Below are 24654 nucleotides of genomic sequence, written 5' to 3'. Positions count from 1 at the left end.
CTTCGAGACTACTCCTATAGTGGATCGAGTATGTGCTTATCTTTGTATTCTAGGTTCCGTTATATGTCATATCTAACTTCTCTGGTATACCTGAAGTCTGGACTTAAGGGTATGTGTATCGCATCACGTTGTTAAAACTTTTACGTATATTATTTCTCAGTGATATATATTTGTCTTGCTGGCATATAATTGTTGTTGTACCCTCGGTTGTGGTATTGATGAGCTAGGCCAGGACAACCCTACTGGTATTCTGGTGAATATCCCTACCAGTACTACAATTTACTAGCGTGGTAAGTAAAGGCCCAACATAATACATGATTAAACCCTGTCGGATATAGGAACGAAAACGCGGTTGGGATCCAGAGACGCGGGCTAAACCCTTGTTTGGGCTGCGGCCTGCCTTTCTGGATCCCACTATATTGAGAACGTGTTACAGGTGGTTGGGGAGTCTTTATGATCCTACTATTTGAATCTTAATATTATGGTCTTTGAAAGTTGTATGTCATGTCTATCTCTCTATAAACTCTGGTTTGCCTTGGGCCTAGCCTCTACACATATAGTTACTGTATTGACAGAGGATAGCAGCCCATATGGCTTATTATTGCACGGAGAGGCGTATCTCGCTCCTACTGTATACTAAGACATGATGCTGTAATCTGGATTCCTGGGACTCCGGACCACCTTCATGTACCGTTATACATAAATATCTCTGACCCTTATCTTTTAGTTTGATCATTGTAAACAATATTTTAATAGTATTCTCGCACGTCCCCATCGCTCTCCTTAAATGGTTTGCGTACTGCATAGCAATGGGAAATGCCTCAATATGCAATTTGGGCCCTGGCTTATTACATACCTTCTAATTAGATATGATTAGGGTGGTATCTCAGCTATGGGAGTTTGGACCGTCATATTTGATATTTACGTTAACAGTCTATTCCGTGGTCGGGTCTAGTTTGGCCCCAAAACTTTAGCTGCTCTGATCAGTAACGGGATCGTTTTGGGCCACGGATTTTTGGACACATCCCCCCCACCATCCTGTATCTGTTCGGTAAGCAACGGGGTGTTCAGCGATATATTACATCCCCGCGTTGGGTCTCCTATTTCTATTGTCTCTAGAATACGGTTTAAGTAGAGGTTTGATCTGAGGCCTACACGCCAGTTTACTCATAAGTGATATTGTTGCTACTGTCATGTAATGTTTCATGTGAAGTAGATATCTTTATTCGCAATTGAGATGGCATATGGGAATCTCTCGTTAGTTGACTTGGTTGTTTATTTTGCTTGGTTTACAACATCTTTACGGAAAAGACAGATGATAGATTGCATTATGTTTTACCTGTGATAGCTAAACATATTTACAGTTAATTTAAGCTATGCGCAGGTGATTTGTACTTTCTCAGTATCTGTCCAAATTCACATGTTATACACTCATAACTTATAGGGTTTTTTTTTTTTTTTTTTTTTTGTTTTTTTTTTTCTCTGGTACACATTCAATTCCACTCCTATAGTTACACTTCACTGTTCTTGAGCTTTGATACGGTCCAAGTGGATACATACACCATTTTGCTCAATATGCTTTGGCATATAATACTCTAGCCTTTATCCACCCCCTGCTACACATTATTTATCTCTCGTCTTCAATGAGCCTTTTCCCACCTACGTTTATGTGTCAAGGACACCTCATGTTAGATTACTTCCCCTCTACACCTTTTACTTAGGAGAGTTAGGCCTCTTTCAGATTATTCTGTATTTTATCAAATCGGCCGTCTCTGGGTTTGAATACCCTCCGACTCTAATTTCAGACTCCCAGATAACATTTTGCTAAAAACCAATTCTTGGGAGCTGTAATATGAGATAGAGTAGCTGGTCTATTCTACCTCTGGAATATAATCTTTAAAGGAAGTGGAAGGGAAATAGCCTCATACATACATTTGGGTTTATGGGGCATACACCTAACACTTCCTTTCTTCTTCTTCAAATTTCTTGAATCTTTCCTTTATGATTCCGTCTCTATTTTAACTTTTCTGTTAATTCATACTAGTCTCTTTCCAGTCTTTATACTATTCTTTACTCCCCTTTTCATCACCCCTGCCCCCCTCTACCCCTCCCCCCCCCCTTTTTTTTTTTTTTTTCTCATCTTTCCCTACCCGCGTGATACTTTTCTGGTACACATATTGCCCTTCAGCAACCCTTTTGGGTAGATTACACAATGTCGAACAACCACACATCGAATCGGTCATTTCGCACACTCTCCGTGGTCTCTCTTAACGCGAGGGGCCTAAACGTACCTGAAAAACGTTCGCAACTTCTTACCTACATGAAAAGCCTTCGTGCAGATGTGCTCTTTATCCAAGAAACTCATTTCCGAGCAGACCAAGTCCCTAGATTCTCCAATGTTCATTATCCCACGGCATACCATTCGGTTAATGCGGAGGTGAAAGCCAAGGGGGTATCCATTTTACTTTCCAAGACTCTTCCGTTTGAACTTTCTGAATCGCTCGAGGATCCTGAGGGAAGATTCCTTTTTCTTAAAGGCACCCTTTTTAATAAACCACTTACCTTAGTCAACATTTATAGTCCCAATACAGCACAAGTAGGATTTTTTCGTAACATAGCTAAGTTACTTGCTACATTTCAATCGGGTATTGTGATTCTAGGCGGCGACTTTAATGTAGCATTGAACCCATTGGAAGATACATCTTCGGGGGTCTCATCCATCCCGTTTCAAGCACTTAAGCAAATTAAAATTGAATTGAAAGACCTTCTCCTACATGATGCATGGCGTACTTTGCACCCTTCGGACAAAGATTACACCTTTTACTCTGCGCCTCACAAACGCCATTCAAGAATTGATTATTTCTTTCTTTCGCAACAAGATTTATACGCCTTGAAGTCAGCCTCGATCGAACCGAAGATCCTTTCAGACCATCACCCGATTATGATCACTTTGCAATTCCTGGATACACCAAGTACTTCCAAAATATGGTGACTGGACCCATTTCTCCTAACGGATGCATCAGTTATTCTTCAGATCCGTAGTTCTTTGACGAACTACTTTCAAGAAAATGCATCCTCGGAAACATCCCCTCTCGTACGGTGGGAGGCACACAAATGTGTGATACGTGGAATTCTAATCTCTATCTCGTCTAAACGGAAACGTATGGCGCAAGCATCATTCAACGCATTATTGCACAAAGTCCGCACACTTGAGTGCTCCCATAAACGTTCTATGGCATTAAGATCTTTTAATGAGCTGGAGCAAGCACGTAAACAACTCAGCGAGGTAGTGGAAAAGAAATCTAAACGTAATTTTATTCTTCAACAAAAACTTTTCTACGAACATGGAAATAAGAGCGGCAAATTTCTTGCTCGGGCTTTACAATCGAAAAAGGCTGCTCGGCACGTATATCAGCTCCATTCCAAAAATGGACGCACACTGAAAACACCGTCGGATATTGCAGCGGAATTTGAGGAGTATTACTTTAATTTATATAATTTATCCCTACCGTCCAAATCAGCAGCTGATACTAGGCCACGTGAGGTCATTATACAGTCATTCCTCACACAATATCTTCCTAAACCGATCTCTAGATCGCAAGCAAAAGATTTAGAGAGTGCTCTGACGTTAGCGGAACTACAACAAGCTATTACGCAGTTGAAACCTGGTAAAAGTCCAGGACCTGACGGTTTTACTAATTCTTATTACAAATCTTTTCTTGACGTATTAGCACTCCCATTTCTCCAGGCTTTCAATTCATTAAACACTCCGGGGCAGTCCATGCGCAATCTTTCCGAGGCTCACATTACGGTTATACCCAAAGAGAATAAGGATCACACGTCCCCAGCAAACTACCGACCAATTTCCCTATTGAATGTTGATCTGAAGATCTTTGCCAAGATTCTGGCTAATCGTCTACTACATGTTATAGAATCCATCATATCCCCGGATCAGGTGGGTTTTGTTCCGGGAAGAGAAGCCAGAGATAACACAATAAGGGCCATAAATATACATCATTGGTTAACCCAAAATCAACAGTCCGGATTCTTTCTCTCTTTAGATGCCGAGAAGGCATTTGACAGACTAGCTTGGGATTACCTAGAGGCAGTTTTGATTGGCATTGGACTGCCTTTGCGCTTTTTGACCTATATCATGTCTCTATATAAAGCCCCCACAGCGCGAGTGCGAGTGAACGGACACCTATCGGACTCTTTTCTGATCAGCAACGGGACCAGACAGGGATGCCCTCTGTCACCTCTCCTATTCATTCTTACACTGGAACCCTTATTGAATTGCATTAAGGATAATGCCAACATTAAAGGGATTTTGATCAATGGCAAAACGCATAAAGTGGCAGCCTTTGCTGACGACATACTGCTTTTCCTGACAGATCCTCATATCACGATACCTAATTTGTTACAGGATTTCAAATTATTTCAGTATTTGGCTAACTTCAAAATTAACTTTTCTAAATCCCAAGCGCTTAATGTATCATTAAAACCGGAGGTGGTTAAACAAGCGACATCAAATTTTCCCTTTACCTGGCAACGAGACACTATCACTTATTTAGGTATCCAACTACCATCCCATCTTACCGAACTATATGCAACAAATTTTCTACCCCTCTTACGTAACATTTCCAAAGACCTTCAGACGTGGAATAAACCTTGGTTCTCTTGGTTTGGTAGAGCAGCCATACTTAAGATGAACGTGCTCCCCAGAATATTATATTTACTACAAACAATACCAATTCAATTACCAAATTCATTCTTTCAATCATATAAAACGCTCTGCTCCTCTTTTCTTTGGTATAATAAACGCCCAAGAATCAGCTTCACCCAACTCACTATGTCCAAGAAGAATGGAGGTATTGGATTACCGGATATTTCTCGTTACTACAGGTCTTGCCACCTAGCCAGATTAGTAGACTGGACCACGAATCACATTCATAAGATCTGGGTCGGTTTGGAGGCTGATTTTTCGAAGATACCACTTTCCACCTCCCCATGGCTGAAAACCGCCCATGTCCCTTCTGAATTTCGGATGCACCCACTTATAGGTCCCACTTTACGATGTAGCGCGCAAGTGTTTCAGGAAAAAGTACTTTCTTCCTCTCCGAGCCCTTTCACTCCGATCAAATTGAACCCGGACTTTATTCCAGGGATGTCTACGACCTTTCTCGCTGGGTATAGACGGGAAGATAACCTAACAGTACGTCAATTTCTCAAAGATTCTAAGCTCCGATCTAGAGAAGACATTACAAAGGCGTGGCCAGCCCTTACCTTAACGCCTTGGATGTATAGACAAATCCACCATTTTCTACGTAACTCCCCACATCTAAAGGATTATTCAAGACCGCTTACTGCTTTCGAAAAACTCTGCTTTACAGATCTCCCACAGAGGCATGTAATATCCAAATTATATTCCCTATTGGAAAGTTCCAATACATCTCACTCACTGAAGGCCTGTGCAGCCTGGCAGCATGATCTAGAAATTTCAATCTCACCTGAGGAATGGAACCACATTTACGATCACATGCATAAAGGTTCCATATGTGTTTCTACACAAGAAAGCAACTACAAAGTTTTTTCCAGATGGTATAGAGTTCCATCTGTGATTCATAAATTTGATCCTAAAGTGCCAGATTTATGCTGGCGATGCTCCCAGGCAAATGGTACTCTTCTCCATATATGGTGGGAATGCCCGCTGCTGCAGCCCTTCTGGAGAAAAATTTTGGACACCATTAGACAAGTAACCACTTACACCCTAGACTTTACTCCAGCACAATGTCTACTCCATCACTCCTCCCTTCCGGTGAGGATTTACCGTAAGTCCCTTGCATTACACATGTTAAATGCGGCAAAGCAGTGTATCCCTGTTCATTGGCGATCAGCCTATATTCCCACCGTACGAGAGTGGATTCTTAGGATCCAGAGGATTGCTGAAATGGAGGAACTGATCTCAGTGGCAAAAGATCACCCCGAGCGATTCAGGAAGACTTGGGCTTGTTGGACCCATTTCCAATCTACTGATACTTACCTTGGCTTGCTGAGGGATTGAACGAGAAAGATTTGGAGACACCGAAGGCCTCTAGAACTTTCACCTCGGCAATAACTCCATTAACGGTCATTCACTGAGTTATATCGCTAATTAAAAAGATGGATTAGATACAGCCAGGCTGATACGAATAGATGTAACTGGTCTGGTTATGCTTATTTAAATATGAACCTCATCATCCAACCACTCCCCCCCCCCCCCCCCCCCCTTTTTTTTTTTTTTTTTTTTTTTTTTTTTTCTTTTCTCCTCTCCCTCTCTCTCTCCCCATTCCCCCCTTCTATTTGTCATGTGCGTCTCCTCCCACCTCATTTTGATATCTCATCTCATATTCTTCCTCCATCCCCACGCTCCTCTCTTTCTTTTCTTTTCTTTCTCTCATTTACACCCTCTTTTCTCATAGTCTAATTAGCTATTATTCTCATTCGGTACGGAACACCCATAGCTATACAGATGTAACAATATTCTACAACAGTAACCCACATTTTTTTTGAGATGGAAATATATGTCATAGATGCCTTAAGAGGATACTTTTGTCGACCACTTCAGAATCCGCTTATGTATACTCTCCTTACATAGAGCCTAGTGTATACCATAATTATCTAAAGTACATGCTACTGTCAGTATTGCTATGGTTACGTCTATCATTTTTACCTTACTGTGGAACTCCGTCCTCTGATGTTCTACAAATTAATATATTGTCTTGATCCCGTCTGCGTTACGGGAGAACGTACTGGAAATTTTGCACGGACTGCGATCCGTATCTGTCTATCATTTGTTTACCTTTCATACTTCAATAAAAAGTTTTTTGGAATAGAAAAAAAAAAAAAGACATGTTAGCCAACAGCATCTCCTCCGGGAACCTACCCCCCTGCAAAACATCATTAAATAAAGTTATCAGATAGGGAGCCAAAGTAGAGGCAGAATGTTTGTAATAACTAGCAGTGAACCCGTCTGGACCTGGCGCAGTAGAGCTTTTCAGGGCACTAATTGCACGAGTTATCTCCTCCAGAGTGCAGGGGGCATTAAGAGAAGCAACTTGAGAAGGTGTAAGAGCAGGGAGGGGTATAGAATCCAGCCACGAGGCTGCTGGTGAAACAGAGTCCGACTGTGGAGGGGCTAATAGGTTAGAATAAACGTTTTCAAAAATGCCCAAAACCTCCTGAGGCAGAGATGAGATAGCACCCGAGTTAGTACGCAATTTATAAATATGTGGGGGGTGCATGGAGTGATTCAGTTTCCTTGCAAACATAGTGGAAGCCGAGTTGCTATGTAACAAAAACGAGGCTTTTGACCAGCGGAGAGCTTTTTCAGTTTTTTGGGATAGCAGAGTATTCAATTCTAAGCGCTTTTGAGATAATAACTGTTTATTAAGAAGAGATGGGTTAGCAATATGACTTCGGTAATGTGCTTCCAACTCTCGGGTAAGAAGCAGAATTTGCTGCCATCGTTTTCTATTTCTGGATGAAGCCATAGAAATAAGGCGGCCTCGTAGGACCGCCTTATGGGCTACCCATAATGTGGCTGGAGAAATATCAGGAGTCGAATTAGATTGAAAATATTCCAAAATAGATGTAGCCACTTCATGGCGGGAGTCAACATCCGTAAGCATAGAATCATTGAGTCTCCATGAGAAGGGAGTGGGTGCAAGTCCCATACATGTGATAGACAAGGCTATAATATTGTGATCTGATCAAGGACTCAAGTGGATGTTAGCTATCCTAGAGTTTGCTAATAAAATAGGGGTGCAATAAATATAGTCTAATCTAGCATAAGAGTCATGTGGGTGAGAATAAAATGAATATTCTCCTACATTATGCGCCCTCCAGGCATCTACTAACTGGAGGGCCTCTAGTCTTTTAGTAAGTGATTTTGGGAAGGCGTGGGAAGAGTGCAAGGGTGAGCTACGGTCCAAAAGAGGATTTGCTACCAGGTTGAAATCACCACCCACCAACAGATGGGGTGACAAAAATCTATCAAGAACATCAAAAAATTTTGAGAAAAAGGTAGCTTGTGCCGAATTCGGTGCGTAAACATTTGCTATTGTAAGTTCTCGGCCTGAAAGGGTGCCCTTAAGAATAATAAACCTACTGTCTGGATCACGGTACACATGTTGAACCTCAAAGGGGATTGAATTATGCAGAAAAATGGCCATACCTCTACTCTTGGAGGAGTGTAAAGTATAATACCCTTGTCTATAGGATTTGTGGAAATATGTCGGGTGTTTTGCGGCTGCAAAATGTGTTTCCTGCAATAAAATAATTTTAGCCCCTAATCGCCTATACTGGAGAAAGGCTGTTTTGCGCTTGTTTGGCGAATTGAAACCCTGGATATTATGCGAGAAACATTGAATCACCATAATATGCAAAAATTATTACTATCAGCAAAAAATACACATTGACAAGACATATACTCGAATTATTTGGCTAGATGTAAGGACCTTCAAGTCCGTAACAAATAGACTTACGGGTAGCATTACCAGTCTGGGGGACATCCAGACCCCAAAATGGGGGTCGTGACGTCCACACACCGGCATCAAGCCAACATCATGTACTAAAGTTTTGAGGAAAAAAAGACAAAAACCAGTAAAAGTGAAGCAATGATAGCTTCGACAATGAAAAGAGTAACTGAGAGACATGGATCAGGCAGGCAATTAGCCGTACCTGAATAAACAAAAAATTTCAACATCAAAGGGACAATCGGGCCCAAACCCTGTCTCCATAACACATGGAAAACGGAGCCGTCACCCCACAATCGGGCGGTGATTCCTCCGGTCATGTCAGGAGGCAGGGTGTCCAAGAGTTGTGAGACCATGAATCAGTGGGCGATATTCAGAGGGCCCGAAGACCCTTGTTAGACTTAAACACATCCAGTTGTCAACGAGAGAGCATATATAGTCTATAGAAACACAGAAACAGCACAATAGCATCCACAAAAACACATATCCCCAAAGTGTAGGGGATGCTGAAAAATAGAAACCCTGTGGGTTGCCTCCTATCCCAATCAAGGGAAACCGCAGACCACAGACCGCAGAACATCGATACAAGTAATAATAGGCAGGAAGGCATGGTCCCATCAGCCTAGTTCTTGTCGGGCCCTCCTCCTGTCCCTCCGTGGAGATGGAGTGTGCCAGATAGGAGAGACACGAGGTGTAGGGGGAGGACGCTGAGGCGATGGGGCATCCACCAGGCCCAACTTGGTCAGGATCTCTCTGCCTTCAGGAAGGGATGTAGCAATATATGTGCTCCCATTATGTGGAACTATCAACTTAAAAGGGAAGCCCCATTTATAACGGATACGAGCTGAAAAGAGAGCCGTTGTAACCTCCTTCATTTTCCTGCGCTTCTCCAACGTAGCCGGAGAAACATCTGGAAAAATTTGTAAAACCGAGCCTTCAAAGGAGATCGTTGGAGTATTGCGAGCAGCTCTGAGTATGTCTTCTTTGGTCAGGAAATCCTTTAGACACAGAACAATGTCCCTAGGCGGTTTATCACTAGGGGGTTTAGGGCGCAGGGCTCTATGGATGCGATCACAGGCAAAGGACCCGGGGCTGCGATCCGGAAGGAGAGATTTGAATAGCTTGGTAACGGTTTGTGAGAGATCAGATACAGATTCCGGAATTCCCCTGACTCGCAGATTATTTCTGCGGTTGCGATTATCAAGGTCCTCAACCTGTGCCTGCAATTGTAAAAAGGCCGTTTGTAGATGATCATGTTCTCTGGAAAGGTCCCCATAGGCCAGGCTAAGTTCATCATGTTTAGTTTCCAAGCGATCGGTTCTAGAGCCAAATGTGGCTATTTCCTGAGAGAGAACATTAGTGCTTTTGTGTAATTTTGATTGGAATTTGGCGGCCAGTTTGGTGTACATGGTTTCCAAGCAAGATTCCAGGTCACCCTTTGTAAGTTGCCGTGCATCTTCACTGACCAGAGTTAATGAAGGAGCTGTGATATCCTGCATGGGTCCGGATGGGGATGCTCGTTCCGCGTCACCTGGAGACATGTTGCAAATCTCGTGTGTCTTAAGTAGATATGTCGTGAGGGACTTTTGAGCTTGTCCCTTCTTTTTTTTGGTGGACGGCATACAGGGAGTCTCCTGGGGGTGATCAACTGGAAATTGGATAACAAAAGGAGATATTGACCCCAGGGGACCTATAACGCCCGAATCAGGTCTAGGATTGTATTTACATAAACGCTGTCAAGCTTATCCGAAAAAACTTTATATTGTAAATACAGTTAGCAAGCTGTGAAGATGTAGAGTGGACATAGGCCGTGGTGCACCCCATTAATAGCTCCAGGATCTGGGAGGAACGGGGGGGGCAAGCATAGAACAGAGGATCCCTCATGATGGCCTAAGAGTCCTCCAGGGCAAATCTAGTCAGCCCATGCACCCCTCCAGGGCAGTATATAGGCCTCAGCGAGCTTCTGGGCCCAGCAAAGGCCGCAATCACAGAGGAACGGGGTCCCTGGAGTGGTGGGCGGGAGTCCCGTCTCCCGAGTCACCAAAGGGGGACAGGATGGTCAGTATCCACCAGCCTCCTGCACTCACCGTGGCTCGGATGCGAGGGGGAGGAGGTCCGGACCGGATGCAGTAGGCCGCAGCCACAGGGAACGGCAATATGCTGCGCCGCCTCTTCCCCAGGCCCAGGGGATGCAGAGGGTGTCACCGATGTCCCAGGGAGATCCGACGCCGCCCGGATGGCAGCGGATGCAGACACAAACCTCCGGAGTCCCTGACCATGCGGCCGCGCCAGGCCGCGCGCATCCGCCGCCACAGATGGCGGAGATATCCTCCGGGGCCTCTCTCCCAGGCACAGGGGAAGCACCTAAGGATCCAGCCGCTCCGCCGTGGTCCGCAGCAGCACGGATGGCGGTGGATTGTATGGGTCGGCGACGGAGCTCCGGATTATGTGGCCGCTCCGGTCGCCATCTTGGACACGCCCCCTTGATTGCCATTTTAAAGCGTTTGCGATCATTTTAGCTGAACAGCCGATCATTTTCTGCACTTCTTTATATGTTTTCCCCTCTCCAATCAACTTTTTAATCAAGGTACGCTGTTCTTCTGAACAATGTCTGGAACGACCCATTTTCCTCAGAATTTCAGAGAGAAATGCACTGTAACCAGCATGTACAACATTTGCTGCCTTCCTTCCTTAAATAAGGGCAATAATTGCCACCTGTTTTTCAAAGAATGAATGACCTCACTAATAGAACTCCACACTGCTATTATTTGAACATGCCCCTTTCAATGAGTGATTCAATGACACAGAATCAGCAGCATGCATGTCATGACTGTTGGGTCTGTTGGATTTCTATTACTCTACTACACCTGCTAGGAAATTATCTGCCATGTAGAAATATCATTTCCACCAAAAACAGTGATTGATCCGGTTAGTGATGTCTGACTGCTATTATTTTGCACACAACTGTATATATATATATATATATATATATATATATATTAATAGCGTTTTGCAGGGCTTTTTTTCAGCGGGAATGCAGTTCCAGTACTAGATGTATCTATTGGCAGGAATGCTGGAGAGTTCTGGAGGATCTATTTTTTTTGGCTGCTATGGGATCTGTTGTCACTGGAGGGGATATATTATTTAGTGGCAGTCTATTGTTGCTGATGGGGGATCTATTGTTGCTGGGGGTCAATTGTTGCTTGAAGGGATCGACTGTTGAGGGAGTGGTCTGTTGTTGCTGGCTGCTGGAGAGTCTATTAATGTTGGCTGCTGTGAGATCTGTTGTTGCTGCTGGGGGTTGTATTTTGTTGGTAGTGGGGGGTTCTATTGCTGCAAACAAAATAGAATCTTTTTTTACTGCTTTTCTTGCTCTCATTAAAAAATTCCATACAATTTATGGCAGTTTGATTCACACTACCTATGGGAACACAAGCTGGGGGTTATGGGAAGCCTCCATTACCTGGTCATATTGTGAAAGCTAACAAAATAATACTTGGCTCTGTATTCTCTAAAAGGAACAGTGCTCGGGGTGGGGTGGGGGTGGGGTGGGTAGAGGGTGGACAAGAAGTGACACAGAAGTGGGGAGTTTCTGCACCTATTCTCTGTGAAAAAAATGGTGTTTTGTATCATGGAGCCAAAGTAAACTAACTTTATACATGTTCAAATATTATGCATTATAATAAAACATCCTATGTATTATTTTAATTCCTCTTTGCACGTTTTTTCAGAGGAAAAAACTAAAAAAAAATGTGAGGAGATGGAAAAAAAACTGCAAGAACTGGAAGAGACAAGGAAAAAAGAGATGGAAGATGCTAAGAAAATCTGTCTCGAGGAGACAGAGAAGAAGATATTGGAAAAGATGGAGGAAGAGAGAAAACTGATGGCTGAGAAAACGGAAATATTCATAAAAGACAAGGAAAGGGTAAGACTAATGATTTTGGCTCATTTACTTATTGGAACTGAAATTTCATATTGTGGCCATGAACTTAAAAACACAACTGGGATGCAGGTAAATCACTTATTACATTTATGTCCCTTCTACTGGAGTGGGCCTATGAAGATTTTCAGTCACCAAGGTCATGGAATAATTAATAATAGTAAATTCCCATCAAGGGGACATGCTGGTTATGGCTGAACACATGGTAACGACCTGGTGCAATGGGCTTTAGTCCATTCCTGATGAGTTTTGCATTCCCATATAAGTCTATGAGAATGAAAAAGCCACTTAAAGCAGGCCAAATGTACCTGTCAATGAATTCTGAATATTCTCAGAAGTAAACTGATGTCAAACAAGCCCAAAACCCATCGACACAAGTCCTGACAAACTATTCAACATTTAAAGCGCAAAGGGTAATCCTGTTACCATAAACAGACACCTGGGTGACACCTTGGTCAATACACACAGTGCACAAACCTTCACTGGACACATCAAATCAGTTGACAACAAGATAAAATTAAATTGTCAAGATTTAAAAAAATATTTTTTGGATAATGCATTATGTACCGCACAGAGTGCAAAGTTCAATATCAAAGATCACATTATTATCCTGTGTTTGTTTCACACCACCTATGGGAACACAAGCTGGGGGTTATCAGAAGCCTCCACTACCCGGTAATATTGTAAACACCAACATAGAGTCTAAAAAAAAAATCAAATGAGTTTTGAATGTTTTTAGCTATATATACCGGGATATTGGCAAAAACACAAAAAAAAACCTACAGGAATACATGTGACTGTCCGGATACCACAAGCTTGTATCCTTCAGCATAGAGTCACAAGATATGTAGAAACTACACAGAGGACACTTAAACATGATGCTAAGTAAAGAATAGTACAGGAGATGACCAGAGACTGCGGACACAGTACAGGAGATGACCAGAGACTGCGGACACAGTACAGGGGATGACCGGAGACTGCGGACACAGTACAGGAGATGACCAGAGACTGCGGACACAGTACAGGAGATGACCAGAGACTGCGGACACAGTACAGGAGATGACCGGAGACTGCGGACACAGTACAGGAGATGACCAGAGACTGCGGACACAGTACAGGAGATGACCAAAGACTGCGGACACAGTACAGGAGATGACCAGAGACTGCGGACACAGTACAGGAGATGACCAGAGACTGCGGAAACAGTACAGGAGATGACCAGAGACTGCGGACACAGTACAGGAGATGACCAAAGACTGCGGACACAGTACAGGAGATGACCAGAGACTGCGGACACAGTACAGGAGATGACCAGAGACTGCGGACATAGTACAGGAGATGACCAGAGACTGCGGAAACAGTACAGGAGATGACCAGAGACTGCAGACACAGTACAGGGATGACCAGAGACTGCGGACACAGTACAGGAGATGACCAGAGACTGCAGACACAGTACAGGGATGACCAAAGACTGCGGACACAGTACAGGAGATGACCAGAGACTGCGGACACAGTGCAAGAGATGACCAGAAACTGCGGACACAGTAGAGGAGATGACCAAGGACTGCCGACAGAGTACAGAAGATGACCAGAGACTGCGGACATGGTACAGGAGATGACCAAAGACTGCGGACATAGTACAGGAGATGGTCAGAGACTGCGGACACAATACAGGAGATGACCAGAGACTGCGGACACAGTGCAAGAGATGACCAGAAACTGCGGACACAGTAGAGGAGATGACCAAGGACTGCCGACAGAGTACAGAAGATGACCAGAGACTGCGGACATGGTACAGGAGATGACCAAAGACTGCGGACATAGTACAGGAGATGGTCAGAGACTGCGGACACAATACAGGAGATGACCAGAGACTGCAGACATAGTACAGGAGATGATCAGAGACTGCAGACACAGTACAGGAGATGACCAGAGACTGCGGACACAGTGCAGGAGATGACCAGAGACTGCAGACAGTACAGGAGATGACCAGAGACTGCAGATATAGTACAGGAGATGACCAGAGATTGCGAACACAGTACAGGAGATGACCAGAGACTGTGGACATAGTACAGGAGATGACCAGAGACTGCGGACATAGTACAGGAGATGACCAGAGACTGTGGACATAGTACAGGAGATGACCAGAGACTGTGGACATAGTACAGGAGATGACCAGAGACTGCAGATATAGTACAGGAGATGACCAGAGACTGCGGACACAGTACAGGAGATGACCAGAGACTGCGGACACAGTACAGGGGATGACCAGAGACTGCGGACACAGTACAGATGTCCAGAGCCTGCAGACAGCACAGGGGATGACCAGAGACTGCAGACAGTACAGGGGATGACCAAGAGACTGCGGACCTTTGGGGATGGAGGGGGAGCGGGTACCTGAATTTGACAGATACCCACTCCCACTTCCACGGAGCTATCATATCCCCCGGAAAAAGCCACGTGACCCTGTGGTGCAACGCGTTGGGGAGGGGCTCTGACATCACCACAACTACCTGACTTCAGTAATGGGGAGTATAGTCAGTGTGTGCAGACACACGGAAGAAGCCTGTCACATCCGCATCGAGCGGTTTTATTTACATCAAAGCGCATTGTGATTATTTACATGAGAAAAATAGGGAGATGGAGCCATATCTAGCAATATAAGGAAGCAGAGATCATCATGTCCATTCAAGCATATTAGCAGTGACCTATCCAGGAGAACCCAGGAGAGTTCCTAAGCTCATGCCATCAAAAAGGATCCCATTAAAAAACCTTTCAAAAGTTGTGTTAGCCTAGAAATAGGCTGACAGGAAGGTGAGCGCATAAAAGTGTCGTATACACAGCAATTATTATTTTGGACACTTATATAATACTTTGTTTTATTCATATACTTTGGACACTTTTTTTATCTTATTTTTATTTTTGGTTTTACATTCCCATATATATATTTTTTTGACTATATTATTTTTTTTTTTTTGTTCCAAAAATATTTTATTAATTTAAGAATCAACAAGATAACATATAGAGCACATACAGCTATAATGCACAGTCAGAACACAGACATGGAATGTTGCTTTCCGTTTCGCAGACGGGATTCAGTGTAAACTGTAATACAAAGCAATGTGGTATAAAACAGTACATCAAGCTTACAATTCAAACCAATGAATACTTAGAGGAACGTAGGTGCAACACTGAAGGTTTATGTTGTCTCGTCTGGAATATCAGCAATGCTTAAAGATGAGGTGATATGAAGATTAGAGCCTGAACGGCAATAGATGTTAATAAAGTCATGGTTTACATGTACCTAGTTTAAATGTATAATATAGATGAAGTGAGTCCTATCTGTGTGAGGGTGAATGCACTATATGGTTGAAGAATGACTGATAAGGTGATATAACAGGTGTGGACAAGAAGAGAGATCAGAAAGAAGGACAGCAAGAAGAAGAGATGTAGGATGAGAGGATAGGTGGGACAAACAAACAAACAAAAAAAAATATATATATATTATTTATATATGGGGGGGGGATGGGTTGAGTGACAGTGGTGTATAGAGGCGATAAAACGTTAAGCTAGGTCACCTCCCCAAGTATTAGCAAAGTCAGCAAAGTAATATAGCTTAGTATATGTCACATGCAAGATCCGACCAATGGGTAACACACGGATTAGAAACCCCGCAAGACATATGATATAGCACTACAGTCTATCTGTACGTGTGAGAAAAGCATCTTCGATGAACCAGATATTTCCCAAGGGAATTCAATCCTGAGATCGAGATTGCTCATTTACTATTCTGTGATAAGAAGAAGTGGATTTGAAATTACTCCAACATGCGCATGTTTTCCGAAATCTCTCGGGATGTTCATTAGCAATAGAGATCAGTTCCTCCATTTCCTCAATTTTGTCAATCCTGGCAAACCATTCTCGTACAGTGGGAACGTGTGTGGAGCGCCAATGTAGAGGGATACATTGCTTTGCAGCATTCACCATGTGCATAGCAAGTGACTTGCGGTAAGTCCGAAATGGGAGTGTGGTACGGTGAAGCAGAAATTGTGCGGGAGAAAGGTCTAGGGCGTATGTAGTAACTCGTGTGATTGTAGCTTGAACTTTCTTCCAGAAGGGTTGTAACAGTGGGCATTCCCACCAAATGTGCAGAATTGTACCCATGGTTTGATGGCATCTCCAATACAGCGCAGAAATGTTAGGGTCGAAGCGGTGAAGTAGGGATGGCACCCTATACCATCTAGAGTAAATTTTGAAATTATTTTCTTGTGTGAATACACATATAGAACCTTTGTGAATGTGGTCGTACATGTGGTCTCAGTCTTCCGGTAACAGTTGGATTTGTAGGTCAGCGCTCCAGGCCTTGCAGGCTTTCCTAGTTGAGAGGTCACTAGTGTGTTCTAGACATGTATAAAGCAGGGATATAACATGTCTCTGAGGAGAGTCCGTAGAGCAAAGTTTCTCAAAAGGGGTAAGACGTCTATTATATTCCTTTATGTGGGGTGAGCTGTGGATAAAATGATGGAGTTGTCTATACATCCACGGTGTTAAGGTCCGGGTAGGCCATTTGTTCATAAGAAGGTCTCTGGATAAGAGCCGGCCGTCTTTGAAGAGGTGATGCAGACTTACACAGTCTGTGAGGCCAGATCCCGCAAGAAAGTCACGTGACATACCAGGGGGGAAGTCTGGGTTCAATCTGATAGGGGTGAGCGGCCCCGGGGTGGAGGAGAACGCTGTATGCTTACTGACCTGTTGGTACCAGGACAAAGTAGGGCCTATGAGAACATGTTCCTTGAATTGCGATGGAATGTGAGCATTTGGTAGCCAAGGGGAGGTGGCGAGCGCGGTCTCCGAAAAAGCAGTTTCCAATTCAACCCAGGCCTTACGAGTCTGATTTGAGGACCAATCGACTATTCTTGCCATTTGACAAGCTTTGTAATAGCGGGAGATGTCAGGTAACCATATACCTCCACATGTTTTGGGCATGGTTAGTTGATCAAAGCCAATTCTAGGGTGTTTATTATTCCATAGAAACGAGGTACATAATGTTTTGTAGGACTGGAAGAAGGAATTGGGCAATTTGATTGGAATGGTTTGTAATAGATACAAAAGTCTTGGGAGCACATTCATCTTAATGATGGCCGCTCTGTCAAACCAAGAAAAAGACGGTCGATCCCATATTTGCAGATCTTTGGTAATGTTACGTAAGATGGGTTGGAAGTTTTTAGCATAGAGATCGTTGAGATGTGTTGGTAGTTGGATTCCTAAATAGGTAATGGCTTCCGATTGCCACGTGAACGGAAAATTAGATTTCGCTTGTCTAATTGTATCCGAAGATAGGGAAATATTGAGTGCTTGGGATTTAGTGAAGTTTATTTTAAAATTAGCCAGATATTGAAACAGATTGAAATCTTGTAGTAGGTTAGGTAGTGTAATGTGTGGATGTGTCAAGAATAGAAGGATGTCATCAGCGAAGGCCGCTATTTTGTGAGTTTTGCCATGTATAGAGATCCCTTGAATATTGTCATTCCGTCTGATGCAATTCAAGAAAGGTAAGAATAAAAAGGAGGAGGGATAATAGGCAGCCCTGTCTGGTCCCATTACTTATGGGAAAGGCCTCTGACAGAAAGCCATTGACTTTCACTTTAGCCGTCGGGGCGGTATATAGCGACATGATAAAGTTCAGAAGACGGGGAGGGAGCCCAATGCCAGCCAGAACTGCTTCCATGTAGTCCCATGCCACCCTGTCAAAGGCCTTTTCAGTGTCTAAAGAAAGGAAGAATCCAGGTTGCTTCTTCAGGGTTAACCAATGGTGTACATTAATTGCCCTAATCGTGTTGTCTCTAGCCTCTCTACTGGGGACAAACCCCACCTGGTCCGTAGAGATGATAGAATCTATGATATGTAATAAGCGATTGGCCAGTATCTTGGCGAAAATCTTTAGATCAACATTTAACGGGGATATCGGGCGATAGTTTACTGGCAATGTCTGGTCCTTATTTTCTTTAGGAATTAGTGTGATATGGGCTTCGGAGAGATGGCGCATGGACTGTCCCGGGGTATCTAGTAGGTTAAAGGCTTTTAGGAATGGGTGTGCTAGGACGTCAATGAAAGATTTGTAATAGGTAGTAGTAAGTCCATCAGGCCCCGGACTTTTGCCAGGTTTTAATTGTGCAATGGCCTGTTGTAATTCTTCCAGCGTCAAAACACCATCTAAGTCTTTGGCTTGTGACTGGGAAATGGGCTTAGGGAGGAATTGAGTAGGAAAAGACTGGATGATGACTTTATGTGGTCTAGTGTCCCCTGATGGGTCGGGTGATAAAGGTAGGTTGTAAAGGGAGGTATAATACTTTTCGAATTCATCTGCGATATCCATGGAGGTGGTAAGTGAGTGACCTTGTTTAGGGTGAAGTTGAGAAATGGTGCGAGATGCTTTTTTAGACTGCAAGGCCCGGGCTAAGAACTTGCCGCACTTATTGCCATACTCATAAAAGAGTTTTTGTGTTAAAACGTAGTTCCACTTCGCTTTCTTTTCCACAACGTCTCGTAGCTGTTTGCGGGCCTGGTCAAGTTCAGGTACAGAATCTAACGCCTTGGAGCGCTTATGTAAACCTTCCAGTGTACACACTTTTTGGATTATGGAATTAAAAGACGCTTGAGCCGTACGCTTCCGAGAGGCCGATATGGAAAGCAAGAGTCCACAAATCACACATTTGTGTGCTTCCCATTGAGTGAGGGGAGTTGTTTCCAGGGACGAGTTTTCTTTAAAATAATTGGATAGGGATTCCCGCATTTGAGAGATCACAGAAGAATCGGTGAGGTGAAAGGGATCTAATCTCCATGTTTTAGATGTGGGAGGGGCATCGGGAAGTTGTATAGTCATCTTAATCGGGTGGTGGTCAGAAAGAATTATTGGTTCGATGGAGGCAGATTTCAATGTATGCAAGTCTTTTTGCGAAAGAAAGAGGTAGTCAATTCTGGAATGACGTTTGTGAGGTGCTGAGAAAAACGTGTAGTCTTTGTCCGTAGGATGTAAGGTACGCCACGTATCATGGAGGAGAAGGTCATTCAATTCAATTTTAATCTATTTAAGCGCTCGGTAGGGTTGTGAAGAGTAGCCTGACGATGTGTCTATTAAGGGATTCAGTGCTACAGTAAAATCACCTCCAAGTATCAGGAGACCCAATTGAAATGCTGTTAGAATTTTGGAGATTTTACGAAAGAAGCTTACTTGAGCTGTATTAGTGCTATAGATATTTGCTAAAGTGAGCGGTTTGCGGTGTAGTGTGCCTTTCAGAAAGAGGAACCTTCCCTCTGGATCCTTGAGAGATTCGGTAATCATGAGCGGGAGAGTTTTGGAGATCAAAGTGGATACCCCCTTATCTTTTACCTCTTTGTTAACTGAATGGTAAGCTGTTGGATAGGCGGTGTTGGCAAACTTAGGGATGTGATCAGCACGAAAATGAGTTTCCTGAATAAAACGTACGTCTGCACGCAGCTTTTTCATGTAGGTCAGAAGTTGTGAACGTTTTTCCGGAATATTGAGGCCTCTTAAGAGAAGCCACCGTGAGTGTCTGGTGGGCTCGTATAGATGCACGTGTACAGGACATTTTAATTTGGGACATAAAAAGAGAGAAAAAAAAAAGGGGGGGGTGGGAATAAAGGTATGGGGAAGAGGGGGTGGTTGGGAGAAGAACGGAGGTAGAAGAGCGAAGTAGAGGTGACAGGGATAGTGCAAAAGAGTTCCAGAAATCAGAAAGCAGTAGAAATGAGAAGCATTAGGCATATACACTCAAAAACATACAAATGTATGACGTCTAGACCCAAAACTTCTCTTGAGGAATAAGTTCCGGAGACAGAGTAGTTTAGCTGCACTGTCCTATAAAATCAGTCTGCTACGTTGGAAAAGTACTTATGTGTGGATGAGTGTATAGTAGAAATCGGAGTTTTGTCAGAACCAGAGGTTACCTTTGGGGGGTGCCTCAGGGTAGCCCCAACAAAAACCTCAGGGGCCTCTCAGATATCGTGTGAATAAAAAGAACGTGTAATGTACAGTCCAATAAAAGAAAGCCATGACACAAGGAGGTAGGTGGATGTCAGCTCATTGTGAAGGACAGAAGTTCATATGGTAGAATGGGGCTACACATAGACGATACTACATATAAAGGTGTGTTAGACGTAATACGGAAATCATTTGTGGGTGGGAGTCGAAATGGTCACCCCTGTGTGTAGAAGGAGCATGGTCTGAGGGCCATAGCTAGAGTGTTAAGTCACGTGTAACCTTATTTTGAAAGGGCATTATGGTGCGACTACAGCATGGTATGTGCTGCAGTTATATAGATACCGTACCATAGTGTCACCAGGTAAGCATTAAATAAAGGTAGAGTTTCAACACATCTGCGACTGGTCACACGTCATGTATTACATTTCTAGAAAACAGTATGCTAAGGTTGCTTCCGATATGTCACATTCGACTGCAAAAAACATTAGTTGTATACTAAACCATTAAAATCGCTAACACGTGATACAATAATGTTCAGAAATATAGGTCCAGGGCCAACCCTCAGGTTAAACTGCTGCTCTATAGACCTAATATAGGAGAACCAATAAAATCAAACGGGACGTGTTACGCTTTGCGACTAGCCACAACCTTGCATGAAAGACAGATCCCCACAACAAGAGAATAAGAGAAACCTCTGAAAAAGAATCATGTGGTAGTGGCCAGACGAGAGCGTTGTCCAACTTAATCCCAATACCTTTAAATACATGCCAACACAACCTTAAGCACACTGATAGTATGCAGAACGGAATAATGAAATCCCATTCCTTATACACGATGCTGCATCATGTCTGAAGATAGTAAAAAGGCTGGATTTAGAGCGCTAGGTGAGCCCTGGATTGCTAGGGTAATCGTACCCAAACTTGTGAAGAAATTAAAGGCAGTCAAACTGCAATAGGATGGATAGGTGGTATGAAGTGGAATCGATACTGGGAGTGAGGGGTAGGGGCATTAGAGCATTACCAGCATCATCTCCTTGGTGAATGTAAACATTTGGGTGCAGGTGTGAGCGTTGGGGGGACATTCTAGTCACGAATGAAGGTCTTATGAGCATCCAGGCATTGAAAACTTTTGCAAAAAAACCTATTTGGTGGTGTATATACTTCGGCAAGGCAACATTCTGCTCTAGGCATAGCCCAAAGCCGTAACATCAAACATGAAATCACATAAGTCAGATATCTTCCTGAAGCGCATGCAGGCCATCAAACGTACCTGGCGGGCGACTCAGGAAAGCTTCATTATAGCATACTAATATAAACCGAAGATCACAATTGCATGATCTGTGGGGGATCATATGGGGGACCTAACAGCACAATTTGTGAAAATTCAGTGATGCATACATAAAACATTCAGAAGCAAGACTAGCCAATACACGGGTAAGCGGTAATGCTCTGGTGGGGAGAGGGAGAAATGGAAAAGTGTCAGTCACGACGTGCCTTACGGTGTGCTGGAGAGGTTGGAGTATTGTCCCCAATGTTGAGTCGTCTGCTTGCAGGTGAAGACGAGGTGCGGAGGGGCAGTTTACGTCGCCTTGTTCCTCCAAGATAACCAGTAGAGTATGCCTCCATTGGTTCTTCTTCTTCCTGGGATGTGATGTGGGAGTCGCCTGCCCCATTGGGTAAGACCACTTTAGGAATGTCGAGGGTCTCGCAAAATGAAGCTACGTCCTCTGGAAATCGCAGGAGTGCTGATCTCCCCATATGAGTTGCTGAGAGGCCAAATGGAAATCTCCAGCGATAGACAATACCCCTTGAGCGTAGTAGATCCAATAGAGGGCGTAATTCCTTTCTACGTTGCAGGGTAAGATGCGATAGATCTTGAAAATATTTAACGTCTGCTACATTAAAGCTCACACGATTGCGCTCCCTTGCTCTACGTAAAATTTCTTCTTTAAGTCGGAAATCGACTAAGCAACAAATTATATCTCTTGGGGGATCAGAATCTCTACCTCTAGGGCGCAGCACCCTATGAAGGCGCTCAAACTCAATAGGAGACTCTTGTGGCCTTTCCAACAGGTCATTGAAAATGGTTAAGAGTGTTTGGTTGAGTTGACCGGGTTCAATTGTTTCAGGGATGTTACGTACTCTTAAGTTATGACGTCGCCCCCTGTTGTCTAGATCTTCAATGTGGTGCTCCAGCTCTCTTAGATGCATAGTATGCGTATCTACTAATGAGCGTATATCGTGAATGGCAAAGTCTTGTGTGTTAACTTTATCCTCCACCGCTTCAAGTCTTTGGGCCACCGCCTGCATATCAATATGTAAATCTGCTATAGCAGCAGAGAGGGTCTCTTTAATATCTGAGGCAACCGTTTTCAAATCTTCTATAGTGAGGGGCGGGGTGTCAAGATGACTTGCTATGTGTGTCGAAACTGGGTTCCTGCTTTGAGAATGAAGCGGCTTGTGAAGCGACTGTGTAGGAGCCGCAGGGGCAGAAGTCTCAGCGTGATCTGGTGTCTGAGATCGGAATAACTCCGGAATGCTGCGATTTGCAGGATCGTCTGGCCTACAGGGGGATCTGGAACGTGGGGTAGCAGGTCTCCTATCTGTTTTCCCCATAGCAGCGGCATCTCTCCTTGATAGTATCAAAACTTTTCACCTCCTTATGTCAGGGCTCCTGTAACTAAGCCACCATGTTTTCTGGACCCAGGCTGGGCCCCTCTGTACTTATAAACTTATGTGCTGATCCGTACGACTATCAAGGGTCACAGTGAAATCCTAAAATCGCCTGTGGAGGTCAGCTCTGTATCTATACAGGCCACTTAGATTATTGATTCTTGGGGCTCTCAGGTTGAAAGCAAGGGGCCTTTCCGACTTCCCCAGGTACAGAATATATTGTGGGCCCTCTGGTGGCTCAAAGAGGCCTATGTCAACATAGGTATGTGGAGGCTCTAGTTGCTGTTAATTTACTTGGCCCCCTGGTGGCTCCGAGAGCCCTAAGGTAGTGTGGGCAGTTCAAGGCCTTTATATCAGGCCGTATCCCTTGGTCTGACTGGGGGGGGTTCAATAGGCCGGGGGGAGGTGGATTGCCCGCTTTTTCGGGGGGGGATCTCTGCTCCACAGAAGCCCCCACCGCCTCCAACCTCTGACACCTGTCTCCCGGGCGGGAATGCTGTTAGCCGCAGCCGCGGCTTCAGCCGGCTGCACCAGGCCGCGGTGGACTGCTGCCGCGGAGGGGGGCGATAATCACCCGGCTCACCTCCGCTGCGATCCCGCTCGTGCCATGTTGCCTCCTCTTGTCTCTCCTAGTCCGCTGCCACCTGGATGGCAGCGGATTACTCGAGTCCCCGCCAGAGCTCCGTCTCACGCGACTTGTCCAGTCGCCATCTTGGACACGCCCCCGACTATATTATTTTTATTTTCACATTTTTTATTTTTATATTGTTTTATTTAATGTTTTAGTGTATTTATACCATAAATATAATTTGGATATTTTCTCTGGTGGTGGGGGGTTGTCAGGTATGCTGTACGGGGCCCCATGATATCTAACAGTAGCCCTGGGTGTATGCTTGTGTCTGTGCCACTTGTATAGTTAGGAAGAACCTTGAACCTCTGCTATGTACCTCAATGGATCTAGGAATTGGACATGTTTTCAACTGAAAATACAATAATTATTAGTAATGTTTCCTTGGCAAATGAGGATCAGCTCCTCGGTGGAGAACAGCGATCTCGCCAAGTCCAGATGTGGTCAGGAATTCCACAAAAGAATAATTCACAAAACTAAAAAATAGACTTGCAAATTACCACTAAACTCTTCTAACTACACTCCCATCCACTAACACTCCCCACTACCATTTCCGGGTGTGTGCAAACATCCTTCTGCCAACGTCATGACGTATTTCCGGTATGACAGCTGCTCTAGCCTCCTCCAACAGCCGTCTTGGCGTTTATTTGTGCACCATAGCAATTTTACATGCGGCTCCATTGTGTATATGACTAGAGATGAGCGAAGAAATGAAAAATTTGATTCGACTGATTTGGCGAATTCGTGGACAATATTCGATTCGAGTCGAATAAATTCGCTGTGAATTTAACTTAAAAAAGGGTGTTTCTAGGCTTCAGAGAGACTTAATATTAGTGCAGAACACTGTACCTTTAATTTAAATGCCCTTGGAGTCTGCTGGGGAAGAGAAATAATACTGT

General features: G+C 44.0%; 1 protein-coding gene across 1 annotated transcript in view; it reads left to right on the top strand.

The window, feature by feature from the left end:
• Positions 1-24654, top strand: part of LOC149448860 (guanylate-binding protein 6-like) — a 203344-nt gene that overhangs the window by 127788 nt on the left and 50902 nt on the right. The window contains exon 9 of the mRNA XM_089694173.1: positions 12245-12438. Within this exon, the coding sequence (XP_089550299.1) occupies positions 12245-12438 (194 nt within the window). The remainder of the gene's footprint in view (positions 1-12244; positions 12439-24654) is intronic.

Source organism: Staurois parvus, unplaced genomic scaffold, assembly GCF_062004578.1.
Source record: "Staurois parvus isolate SC_StPar_1 unplaced genomic scaffold, SC_StPar_1.0 ptg000654l, whole genome shotgun sequence".
In the NCBI taxonomy this organism is placed as follows: Eukaryota; Metazoa; Chordata; class Amphibia; order Anura; family Ranidae; genus Staurois; species Staurois parvus.
This window is presented reverse-complemented; position numbering and strand designations above follow the sequence as displayed.